The 13316-nt window shown below is 46.3% G+C and overlaps 1 protein-coding gene across 5 annotated transcripts in view; it reads left to right on the forward strand.

Moving 5' to 3' along the window:
• Positions 1 to 4730: 4730 nt before the first annotated feature.
• Positions 4731 to 13316, forward strand: part of IQGAP2 (IQ motif containing GTPase activating protein 2) — a 130047-nt gene continuing 121461 nt past the window's right edge. For all 5 annotated transcript variants that reach the window (XM_030004394.1, XM_030004398.1, XM_030004395.1 and 2 more), the window contains exon 1: positions 4731 to 4841. In XM_030004394.1, coding sequence (XP_029860254.1) covers positions 4796 to 4841 — 46 coding nt within the window. In that variant the 5' untranslated portion in view covers positions 4731 to 4795. The remainder of the gene's footprint in view (positions 4842 to 13316) is intronic.

Here is a 13316-nt window from a genome sequence, read left to right on the forward strand (position 1 = left end):
TTGACTGACATAGCTCCGGTCTAGCTTGAGCTTAATATACTTTTTTAACTAGGGTTTCTGCTGTGACCACAGGCCCGCACTCATTGGAAGAGAAGAGCTGAGAGGGGAATCGGGGGAGTGCTGAGTTGCACCATCGTCTCTCCCTTGTGGGTGCACAAGGCAGGGAGCAGAGGAAAGTGATGTCCCTCACTTGCTTTTCCCAAGCAGGGGAGTTACAGCCTCCCCACTGATGCTAGCTGTGTTTTTTCAGGGATCCCTGTGGCCAGCTATCTGATGACTTATTTGTTTACTTACCTCATGACAATAAATAATGCATAAGACAAATACCATGCTGAGGGGGAGGCTGTAATCCAGCCTGGTTCCCAGTGCTGATCCCTGCAGCTGATCCCCTTCCCCACAGAGGTGGCCTCTTGCAAGACCCACGGCAGACCGTAGAGGCAGCTGTACTGGGGGGGCACTTCCTGATTTTGTGTTTCCTAACGTTGCCTTGAGCGCTTCTTGACCTTCGGTTTGGATTCATAAACACAGCAGTCATGGCCTTTTCACTCCAATTTATGCAAAATTATTAATCTGGGTTCACGTGGCGCTCCTGCTGAAATCCTTGTCAGTGTATAGGAGGACCAGCTCTGCCACCGTGGTACCCAAGGGTCACCGTCCCTTCACCCACCAGAAAGGGAAAGGCCTGCTGACTGCAAGGGGACATTTTTGGTTACAACACACTGCTGTTGGGTCTGCATAAGCGCCAGTGTGGAAAGTCCAGCTTGAGTTTGTCAGCCTTTAATTAGCTGCGCGAAGGAAACAATTGAAAAGGTCCTTGCGGTAACTGGGAGACTGCCTGGAGCTAATCTCCTTCCGTATTGTGCTGCACAGATTCAGGCTGACCCACCCAAGGAGCAGCTCCCTGCTCCTGCTTACCAGGGCAATTTCTCCAGCCCAGTCTTTCTCTCCCAAGAAAATAAAAAGGATATGGTCTTTCTCTGCATACCTAATGGGGAAAAAAAAGAAGACTCGTTTAAATTAGCAAATGCAGTTTTCCTTTCTGTAGGACAAACGCAGCCATCCAAGGCATAGAATTTACCAATAAAATAAAGGTATTGTCACAGAAAAAGTGATATTAAAGCTGCTATTTCCAACAGAAAGCCTAGTGTCTCTAATTACCTGCATGTACTTGCGTCACTGCTACATAAGCCACCCAAGAATTTCAAATATCAATATCCTTCGCCATATAAAATCCCTTTGTACACAGCAGGACTGTGAGGAAACACGAAGTAACAGAGGCCTCTGCAGTTTTTTTGGTACAAGTGCAGGCAGTGAGATGTAGGAAGGGTATGTTATCATCCCTCCCTGCTCTTAACTTTCCTGTTAGATCTGGAGCAGTCCATAGCTGCCTCTGAAAATACAGTCCGTGTATATAAATACATCCCGTTGACCCTGAGCTTGCTTCCACGTTTTCTCTCTATAGGGGCCTGTTGCTTTGCTCATGGGCAGGTGCAGAGGCTGGAGCTGCACTGTTAGCAAGCGTGCAGTAGGAAATACGTTATCCACAGCACGATGTCCTTGATAATATGGCGAGGACATTGATCTTAAGCTCCATTAAAGGACCCAGAGTGCGAACAGGAAATGTTCACATTCAAACATTTACTTTAGATAGCTGACTACACTGATTTCTTAAGTGTGTGCTTCTTAGTAACTATAAAAGCAGAGCACTTGAGTACTTAAAAGAGAATATGGTCCATAGCCTTAGTTCTGGTGTAGCTGACTAAAAGTCTGCGGTTGATTTTACATCATTTACTGCAATCAGGTTCCCATAAGATGGTAGGAGAATGCATGGTGTGCTGCCTTTCTTGCAGGGAAACTCTGGCCAGCCGAGTGGGCATGGGGCACAGCTGCAGTGGTGCTTCAGAAGGGGAAGAAGGAGGAAGGAGAGGAGGGGGGTGCAGAGGGGCTGCTCCCCTGCTTGATGTGCAGCACCCAGCAGCTTGCAGGGGCAGACTGCAGCCCCTCTGCCTGGTTCCTGCCAGAGGTGTCTAAATCTTCATGCCACGAAGAGCTGATGGAGTTTGCCTTTCAAGTCGGAAAACCACGGATTAACAAATCTAATGCCAAAGGTCATGAGCAGACCCGCACGGCTGCTGCTTGTTACTCCAATATTCTTTTACCTGTCTCATCTCCTGCTGAGAGCATTTGGTTCCTGTCGTGCCTGTTGTTCTGCAAGCATTACAGAGGTTACCGCTGCCAAAAAAACACTTTCACTTCTCCCTACCCTGGCCTTTCTTTTCTCTCCCCAGGCTGCCCCCGGCTCTGTGCCGGCACTCGCATTGGAGAGGCAGCTGGGTGAAATTGATGGAGGAACTGCTGGCCTAAGAAATAACACTACTGAAAGAAAAAAGTTAGTTTTTCATCTGGAGCAATTAGTTGAGTCCCCATGTGGTGCCAAAAATGCCAGTGCCAGTCCAGGGCAAGGGGAGCCGTGGGGTGGAGGAGGCCAAGGACCTGTTACAGGTACAGATTCTGAGACAAGGATGAACATTTTCTCAGCAGCGGTGTCAACATATGTATATGTGACACCACAGCTGCACACACCCTTGCCTTTCCAACTACAGTGAGTGAGGGAGCAAGAAAACACGCCAGAGACTGGCATTGCCTTGCAGAGACCCTTCGGGGCTTTGCCAGATGGTTCCTCCAGGAAAGAGACCCTCCTGCCACCGTGTCACAACCACATCTATGCACCCTGCAGACCAGGCTGAGCACTTCTCAAGAGAGAAGCGTTGCCATTTAAAATGTGATGCAGCTCTGTCAAAAATAAGCTTTTCAGGGGGACAAGGCCACTTGATTTTAGTCAGAAAAAATATTTTAAAGAAAGCTTTGATGTGTCTGATTTTGACTAAAGAATAAAAGAAATGGAGAGAGAAAGTGTTCTTCAATGTTTTCTTGACTTAGGCCAAGTATAACAGTATAAAAGGCAGTACAAACGGTCATTTAAAGCAAATGTAATGTTTTCAATCAACTCAAATGCACTTTAAACTGTAGAAGACAATTTCTTCATTTCCATGTTGGTCACCCACTTTCTTTCTTTTATAAGAGGAGAAGCAAGTAAATGGGTGATTGTTTACAATTCAAGAAAGCATTCAGAAAGCCAAGTGTGGACTGAAGCTCTTCCAGTGCCTGCATCACACAACTTTACAGTAAGTCATCATCCCTGGGCTCTAGGGATGGAGGAAAAGGGAGCAGAGAAAATCAAAATGACTTCAAGAAAGGTAACGGTGTTTCTTGTTTGGCATCATTTTTCTCCTGAACCTTTCAGTCCTTTCCCCCTGAAAAATCCGTGTTTTAACTGCTATCAGGAGTGTCTTTCCCCCCTCAGCATATTTTCAACCTGTGAGCCACACCCAGCACAGCCAGAGACAGAGAATGAGCAAAACGAAGGCCTTGCAAACAACCTGCAGACATCCTCAAACCTGTGGAAAATGACAGAGGAGACTCTGTAGATCCAGCACTGTTTTATTTTGAAACAGAAATTACTGAAATCTTCCAGACAATCTGCAAACACCCATCGAGAGTCACCTGGCACCTGGCTATGCATTAAACCACAAGCATGCTCAGGTGCATTGTGTCCCACGGGCTCTGTGAGGCAGGTTGTGGCTGTGCACAGACACACTTTCACCCTCTGTCTTCCAGCAAACTTCATATCAGGGGCTTAGAGACTGCCAGGAAGATATGTTCCTTCCCTATAATACACCTCCATTTGAGAAACCCCTGACCCTGCCCACCTCCAGTTGCATTTCAGATGTCACCTGGGAGCCTGTGGCCACAAAACATGAACCTTTGACCCACAGATTTGTTGCTCTGCTGTCCGGAAATCAAGCCTTCTCTGAGGATACCAGGGAAGCCACAAACACAGGCACATGCCCTGCTTCCTTTGCAAAACCCCTTAGAAAGTGGCACCGACATGAGACAGGCCCGTGTGGGCGCACCCCACTCCGAAGATGCCATGCAAATTGCGGTGGTGGCTTCCCAGCGCAGCAAAAATGCTGCTTGTGGAGGGTGAGAGTTCTTCAAAAGAGCAAAGTTGCAGGAGGGAGTCCTGGGCTTGTTTTTTCACCGTTCTTCACAGCCCACTGCCAAAACACCAGAGGGGGAAGGGGCGGGGGGTGTGTGTGTGTGTGCTTTGGCCTTTCACATTGTGGGATTGGTTTTTTTTAATTGCTTTTTTTTTTTCCTTTTCAAATTGCCTTTTTTTTTCCGAGGTGTTTGCTTTTTTTGGTTTGATTTGGTTTGCTTGGTTTTTTTTTTTCTTTTTTTCTGTTTTTTTGTTGTGTGTTATTTTGGGTTTTGGGGGGTTGCCGTTTTTAATTTTGGGGTTTGTTTTGCTTTGCTTTTTTTTTTTTTTTTTTGCTTTTCTTTTCTTCTTCGGTTTGGGGATTTTCTTTCTTTTCCTGCTTTTTGATCTGTTTGGCTTCGGGTTTTTTTCCCCTCGTTCTTCTCCCTTTTTTCTTTTTCCTTTTCTCGTTTCTTTTTCTCTTTCTCCCTTTTCCCTTTGTTTTTCTCCCTGTTTGTGTGGGACGACGACGACGACTGTTTTTGGGGTTTTTTTCCCCGCGGCGGTGCCTCTGCCGCGGCACACGCGCCTCTCGCGGCGCCCGGCGGCCCCGCGCGGAGCCGCCCCGGGTGGCCTCGGCCCCGCGCGGGGCGGTGGCGGCCGCGGGCGGCAGCAAATCAGCGGGGCCCGGGCCGCGCATAAGAAGGGCGGGCGGCGGCCGGCGCCGTCCCTCCCGGCGGCGGCGGCAGCGGCAGGATGCACCATGAGGAGCTGGCGTCCCTGCAGCGGCCCCGCTACGGCTGTGAGTGGGGTCGGGGGGGGGGCACTTCAGGCTTGCTTTTTTTTTTTTTTCTTCCTTCTTCTTCTTTTTTTCGGTCCCCCTCCCTTGCCGGCTTCCTCGGTTTAATATTAAAAGAGCGACTTGAGGGGAAATAAAACCCGCCCAAGAGAGTCTGTTGCAGCGCGCAGCGCTCCGGCTTGCTGTAGGCTAGCTCGCAGCGAGCTGCGGCTGGGGTTTTTTGAACAGGTTTTCGTGGGGCTGTGTTTTGTTCTGAAACTTGCTGAATGGATTATAGCTGCAATTCCGCATTGCAACTTGGGAGTTTTAGGTTAGAGCTACAGCTTTGGGTTTTAACTCTACAACTTGGTGTTACAGGTACCGCTTTGGGTTGTAGCTTTATAACTTGAGCTGTGACTAGCGCTTCGGATTGTAACTTTGTAACCTTTCGATTATCACTTCGGAATTTCGGATTATAAAATTAAAACTTTGCTTTCTAATTTTAATAACGTGGGTTTAGAACTTTGTAGCTTTAAATAATAACTGGGGTGAGGCGAGAAACAGTGCAGGTACCAGCCATCTCTTTTTAGAGGAGGCTTGTTTACTTCTCAAACCTGTATTTAAGAAAAGCCCTGAAGCACCTTCCCCCCTGCTGCTGCAGGGCTCTCTCACCGCTCCTGTGCCGTGCTGGGATCCTGCACCGGGCTGTGCTTTCTCCCGGTTCCTGTGGGCAGAGAAGTGCAAGCCCTTGGCTGTGCCATCCCTGTAAGAAATGCCTCTGATCATTGCAAAATGTGAACATGCAAATTATTTGCAAAGCTCACAACAACCCCGGCATCCTGTGGTCTGATGAGCAGCTTCCTAGGTCTAGCACAGCAGCTTTGTTTAAAACCGGTTCTGAAACCTCTTTTTTTGAAAGAAGCACAAAACCCTTTGACAATGTTAGGGGTCACCTTGCTTCCACCCAGGGCGGACAGAAAAGGTGGTGCTTGGCAGCGGGACCTTCAGCATGGAGTGTGCTGTGCCCTCCTGAGCATTTTCCTCTGTTGATGCCTGCAGTTGAGGCAGTCTGTGGAACCTGCCTGTAGGTGCATTTTTCATGTGCAATACCTAGTAGGTGGATGAGAGATTTTGAAGGTGTGTTCACAGTTGTCAGTACTGATAACATTTTTTTGAGTGGTTACTATGGATAGGCTAAGTGTGCATGCTAGCGTGTTAGCAGAGGTGAATATTTTGCTTGTGAAGCCAATCTCCCAGTCACCTCGGCTTGCTGTGCCACTGCTGCTGTGGTACAGTAGTGTCCAGGCAGTGTGCTGCGTGGTGCTCCAGCCCCAGGTTGGCACTTGGTCCACTTGCCTGACATGCAGAAACTCCTCAAACGTATGTGGTGTGCCCATCAGGCTCCAAGCAACAGGGGCTTTCCTGTGCAGATCTGGTCTGGCAGGTATCAGAACATCTGAGTCTGGACACGCAGCACTTGCTAGTCTGCCATGAAGTCCAATATGCTCAAAGATGAGGCTTTGACTTAAAGCAAAGGGCTTGTGCTTTGTGCCTTGCTTCCTGCCTGAGTGCTGAGGTTGACTTACCTTATTGCCAGAGCTGCTCAGGGTATTTTAAAAATCTTGGGCCTTATTTATTGTGGGGTAAGAATGACCAGTTAAGGATGCTGAATATAGTTTTAAAGATATGGTCTGTCCTTTTAGTATTTATGCTTTGCTATGATACTTCAAAGCTTTTTGCTGTGATGACCAGGGAGAAGTTCGTGTTTTGAGTTGTAGCCACTCTCTTGGTGTTTGGTCTTCTGTCCCAGGGACAGGAGTGAGTGAGAGCACCCTTCTTGGCTTTCCTGATGCCATTTCCCCTCTGACCGATGCTGCCTGCTTGCTGAGGCTTCAGTGGCAATTCTGTTCTTCCCTGAGTGAGAGGCTGTGGCTGCTGTACTGCACTGCATCCTTTTTTTTTAGGATGGATATTTTTTTGCTGCGGGAAGCTTTGACACAACCTTCCTTTCATGAGACTCAGCAAAGGCTCCTCAAACATGCCAGGGTAAAGCCTATATTTAAAAAAACCCAAAACACCAAAGAAGTCCACAGAGAACTCCATACACCAAAGAATGAACCATAACCTTGTCTGTAGTGGTATCACAACTATGGGTGCATGTTTTGTTTTTTAGCTTGTGTCTAGAAAATAAAATATGCTTTATCTACACTGTATTTGCATGCCATTTTGGAATGAGGAGAGAAGCAGCATCTTAAAAAGGCTCCCTAACTTGAAAACTTACACCAGCATTATCTGGTGAAATATCTTCAAATTTTATGAAACCCATCGTGTGTTGTAGGTTCTCTGCATAACTAAAACTGCACTTTGGCAGTTCCCTATGTTGAACACCACATCTGTGCTGGATTTCCTAGATGAGTTAATAAATTGTCCAAGTTAGGCTATCGAATTGCTAAGACTCCTTGCTTTAGTAGAACTAGTACTGTTTTAAACATTTAACTTTACTTGGACTTTTGACTTTGGCTTCAGGCTCCTGGCAGAGTTTGTGTGTTGCTCTGAAGAAGGTTAGCATTTTACTATGATAATTCTCTGTTGGGAACTATATGAACGTATGCATGGTTATCAGTGGCATTTCACTTTGATAACTAGAGAGGAAGATACATGCAAACCTTGGCTACGTTTTGTAGCCTGATGGATACCACTGGGGGAAAAAAAGTGTGTCCCTGAGCATAAGACCTTGTAGCACAAAGTGAGTAACTGGGAAGACAAATCCCTAACTTGAAAACTAGCTTTGCGTTACAAGTTTTGCTGATGTGGTAACTCAAAGATACTCATCTAGAAAAAATTCTTAGAGCTGATCGTTTTAATCATTAAAGTCAGGAAATATCTGAATGAAACCAAACAAGAGGATCCCTTTCTGGGTGGGTGCTAGTTCAGGATGTGAACATGGTTCATGGGAGAAACAGGAGCTCAGAGCAAAGTCTTTGAGCCTTCTCTAAGCCTGTTAGGGCCAAAGCCTTGTGGCTTCCTGGACCACCTATTGAAAGGTGCCTCCAACTCTGCATGCTGTTGATAGCTTAAAAAAGATGTGGAAGAGATTTCTGTTGGTGCTCCATTGAGTCTTTCAGATATTCATGTCCAGCAGCAACTCAAGTGAGATCATAAAAGTACAAGGAAGCAGCTTATACAGCAGAAACTGTGTTAACAGGCACGCTGCAACTGAATTTATGTAGCTGGTTTCCAGTCTGGCTACAGCTATTGCCTGGTTTATTTCTCAGTCGCAGCACAATCAAATGCAGAGGTTCACAGAACTGGAGAGTATTGGGACTTGTAATACAACTCTTAGTGTATGAGCCATTTTTACTACAAAAATGCTTGGTGCTGTTGAAGATTATGAAGAGAAAAGGTATAAGTCTTGGATGTGCCAAGCAGTGAAGTTTTGAACATATGAAAATAGCAAATCAGGCAGTGGTGTATCTTTGAGAATGCCTTTTTCTTAACACTCTCAGGTCCTTTATAGCTAGTTCTCCCTGAAACCTGTGTGCAGAAACAAATACTTAAGTTTTTAAGAAATGTCTGAATGGCTTCACCACACTTCCAGGAATGTAGTAAAGCTACAGTGAGTGAAGCCATGAGTGTCTGGATTTGCAAAGGATTTCAGGCATTTCCATGCTCAGAGCAGCTGATTTAAAGTGCGCCCCAGGTCCCTGTATACTGACTGGGAGAGAAACTAGGTCCTTCAGCATCATCAGACACATCTGTTGGGAGACAGGCAGCTAAAGAAGTCTTCATCTCTCCTGCTGAACCTGGAAAGTCAGATTCATGGGGCATAGATGGATAAATACGGGAGAAACTTGACTTTGGTATCCAGTGATGAGGGCGTTGCTTGTACTTCTGGTCCTGGCTCCCAGGACTGCTTCTGTTTGGCACTAGGAGTTAGGAGATGAGACAAATAAACAGCATGAAGCTTTGTGAAGGAGAGCTGCCCTGCCTGTGGAGACAGGCAGGGCAAACCTAAAGTGAAACACAGCCTACGCCTCTATGAAACTGCACCTAGCTTCTTTCTGTGGCAGGATGTGAAAGCTTGCAAACCAGTGGCTTTTCAAAAAGCATTTATCTTCAGAAACTATGTATTTGTCTGCATATCTATCAAGTGCAGGGAAACAAATGGCTATTTTTCAATTTAAGAGGGGAAAAAACCTTTTGGTAAAAGTTCCATAGGATTTTTCTAAGTGAAAACAGATGGGGTTTTTAAAGCGAGAAAAAAAAAAAAAAAAGCTTAACTGTATCCTATGCATATACATTCTTTTGGGTGTATACTTTCTTGTAGTACTTGTGGCTTATGAGAACACTTTTCTTCTCCTTTCTTATTGATGGGTGTAATTTGGCAACCAAATACACTGTTTATCTCTTCCACTCTTTTGTAGGTTGCTAATAATTAAACTGCTGAATGAGAACTTGAAAAGTTTAACTGCTTTGTTTAACCAAGTGCACATAATTCATTTGGTGGGAGTGGTTCTCTGTGTTTTTTGTACAAAGCAGGCTCATCTCCCCTGAAGTCTCTTGGTAAAGAAAGGACAGAGCTATGTTACAGCATGCTTAAAGCTACTTGAACACTGTTGAAACAGGAAATATTAATATTGTGCTGGAAACGGGATTTATAGCACACGCGAGTGTGCTAGATCAAGTCCAATACTTGAGGCAGGGAATAGGAAGTATGCAGATTTGCAGGTCTCCTGTTAAGTGGTGTTTCAGTTACTTAGTTGTTCTAGGTCAAGATTTGCTTGATACTGCTGCAATTTCAAGCTGATTATGATTTACTAGGAATAATCTTACATGTAAGGTGGAAAAAAAAAATGCCTGGCAGTGATAGGCAGGACTGGTTGGTTATATTTCAGTGGGATGATAAGCAAGTGTGTTCTCCTGTGCCCTTCTCCTCGCAGGAAATGATTAACCTGCTTCACTTGTTCAGGCTGTTTCAGTGGTTTTTTTGGAACAGGTATCCTTGAACTGCTGCATGTTGTGGAATGAAAGCGCAGGTGCTGGACGGGGGGAGAAGCGGTGCCCACCCCGGCCTGGGGAGCACGGTCAGGGAGGGCAGGGTCCAGGTTTCCCCATCCTGCGTAGGGGAGGCAAACGGGGAGGAATGCCTGCTTGTGGGCATGTCGTTTGCTGATCCTTGATGAGATGGGCTGGGACAGGAGCTGGGCTCAGGACCGCTCATTTGTGGGTCAGCACTTCCTGCACCTTGGTGCTTACATTCACCTTCAGAAAACAACAGTGGGCCCTTCAGCCTGGGGCCAGCTGGGCTTTGAAGAGGGTTGTCTGCAGGACACGGACTGCCTTATCTTCACAGCTGGGGAGGAGAAGGGGGCTGCTGAGAACCTGGCACAGGGGCAGGTTTGTGCTGGTGACCAACACATTGCCCCTGGCACTGCTCCAGTTCTGTTGTGCCAGCTGCTGTGGCACCGGCCAAGGGTATGCTGGTCCGTGGTGGTGATGGGGTGGTGGGGCAGGCAGGGTGCTCTGTGGTAGCCAAGGGCCTTGGTAAGGTGTCAGGGTGGGCCATGTGGCAGGAGAGGGAGGGGTTGGAGCCATGGTCCTTGCATGGAGGTCTTTGGAGGGGAGAAAAGGGATGCTTTGGTTTGGAGATCAACTTCCTTGGCTCCCATCAAGGGAGATACTGAATCAGGTGGTGTTCATATGAACTCTGCATGGCTCCTAAATACCTTTTGAAATGTGTAAGCAAATAAGCAGCCATTAAGAACCCATGCTGGTGGCAGATTTCAGTGTTAAATTACTGTTCTGTTCAAATGACTACGCACTAGCAAGAAACACTTACCTGGAGGAATTATGTCAGTTCTTTGTTATCACTTATTGCCCAAGTTAAGAGGTTGGCCAGGTATAAATTCTTCAGGAGTTAGATTCAAGGAGCACCTTAGAGCTCTGACTCACAACTGCTGGCAAACCACTGTCAGGCCCTAAAGACCTGTTGCCTCAAGGTGTGGTGCCTGCCCTGCCCTGCCTGCCAGACTCCAAAGCTGACAGAAACTTCTGTCCCCATCCCAGGTGCTTTGCTTGGCTTGTGTGGATCAGGCTAAGCAGTCTGCATCTTCAGCTAAAATGAGTGATGAAGGATGTGGTCTCTGCCAGTCCTCCCCTGTGGACTGTGACCTGCTTCTTTCAAAGTGCAGTAAATGGTCTTCTGGCATCTAGCAAGGTATTTAAACTGATTCTTACCAGGCTCCAAAGCCTGATGGGAAATATGTAGTCATGCACGCTATCCATCCTCTACTGGCTGTTCTTCCTGAAAATTAAGGGTATCTTCCTGCATTTGTTCTTGATATGTAAAGCTGTTCAGTATCCTGGTTACGTTTGCAGGATTAGAGCCTTACAGCTTGTAGGAGCACAGCACAGATCAATCCAGGGACAGTTGGAATGGGAAATGCCCAAACTCTCTACAGAAATGGGCTTCATTAAGTCAACCACTCTTTCACAGGGTTGTAACGTCAAACCATGGGCTAGTAAATGTTTTACTTGTGTTTTTAAAGGGAGGTTTCTAAGGTGTTTTGGGGAATCGCAAATAAGTACAGGGGATATCTGTGTCTAATAGTCTGGTTGAAGTGATTAGAAACAGGGTAAAAACTTGAAAACCAAACAAGGACACAGGTTTGCTTTTCCAAAAACATGATCCTGTATCCAGGGTTATCTTCTTTCATAAGAGAAGTTGCTATTTTTAACTGGTGTTAATTACATTGGGATCCCAGCTACCTCCTTGCTGCAGACTGTTGCAACTGGTGATGTTTCAGCAGCCTGAACTCACCAGAGGTGCCTTCAGCTGCTCTGTCAGGCTGCTGTGGTCTTCACCTCTTGCCAACGCTCATACGATGGCATGGAGACCTAATCTGGCAGGAAGCTAATCTCTCTTTGCAGAGCTGATTTGCATTGCTGTATTTGCAGCCACTTCAGGCCTCTGCAGGGGCTGGCTGCAGATCTCACAGCTGCGCCTGCTGGCCCAAGGCAGGGGGAACTTTCTGGCCAGGTGGGACTGTGGCAGCCAGAATTTAAATGTGTTTAAATTGCTCTGGAACCACACCCTGAAGCTGTGGTTTCGCATATGCTTTCAGTCAGGTCTGCTGGTGGAAGAAGCAACCTTGACTCCTTCTATGGGATTATTTTTGGCTGGATTAGATCCCTGGCCTGGCTCACAGCACGAACCCACAGGCAGGTCTGCCAACATGATGTAGTAGCTGGAGCAGGGATGAGCACAAGCGGCTGCAGGAATGGCAGGTCAAGTTGATTTCGTTGTGTTGCTAGAGATGTGAAAAGCGTGTCTGCAGTGGAGCAACAAAACGTGCAGGCAGCATGGGACCGTGGACTGGGGCATGAGGGAAGGAGCAGCATGCATCACAGTGGTCTCCCCCGGTGCCTCTGCTGCAGTGCTGCTGCCACCATGGTGCCCTGCCTGCCTGCCAGGGCTGGGGCTGCTCTAGGCTCTGCTGCTGCCCAGGGAGTTTTGAGTTACAGAAATGTTTTTCAGGAAATTTTGTCTCTAGTGCTATAGTTTCATAAATCTGTAAGTGGCAGTAAAGGCATGGCAGCATTCACCAGGCAATGCCGTAGTGGTAAGAAAACTGTAAGGAACTGTCTAAATATTGACAGTGATAAGACTACTTGAACAAGAAAGAAAGATTCTTTTTGTACATAAAGTAAGATTCAAGATGCTTTTCCAACCCTTTTCTGCTGGTAAAATTACTCTTGACTTGCAGGGCCTCAAAACTGTAGGGATGAGATGTGACTTGCAGTATATGTTGCTTATTTCTGGGATTTTTAGTTTTTCAAGCCCAACTGATTTACCCAATCGATAGCTGGCTCGCCTCTGTTCAATGGTAAACAAGTCTTAAATTCCATGTGTTCTCAATACAGTATAGGAGAATAAATAATGCATTGAAATATCAGCATGGATATGTGGTGGTTTAACTGAAAAGGAACATGAAGGACTCCTGAGGAGAGCAGGGATTATGTTTAGATGAATCTGGGACAGAGCTTTTACCAAGGAAAAATAGTCAGCTGTTTTTACAAAACCAGGTGCACACTGTAAACATGATTTCACTACATCTGAGCTCAGAAGTTGTTTTGAATATTGCTTTTCAGACCACAGCAGAGCACAGATATCTTCACTGTGATTTAGTGGAGGCTGGGAGATGAACCAGCTTTGGTTTGGCATTTGAAGGTGCATGGCACCTGACTGCTGAAGCTGGGTAGACAGTTTACCTGCAGGGATTAGATGTGACTGCTTGATGCTTTGAATTTGTATCACCTCTGACTATGGTAATGATGTTTAACAAATGTATTAGAATGCTCCAGAAAATACATAGCTTTTATCAAATGTAAAGCAAACTCCTTGCTTGTGCTCCAATTTCTATCTTCATACAGATCACGAGAAGTAAGATCACATGGTTTTGCTGAAGATTTCACTGATGTGAGTTATTTTAGAACAAA

Source organism: Aquila chrysaetos, chromosome Z (assembly GCF_900496995.4).
Source record: "Aquila chrysaetos chrysaetos chromosome Z, bAquChr1.4, whole genome shotgun sequence".
Taxonomy (NCBI): Eukaryota; Metazoa; Chordata; class Aves; order Accipitriformes; family Accipitridae; genus Aquila; species Aquila chrysaetos.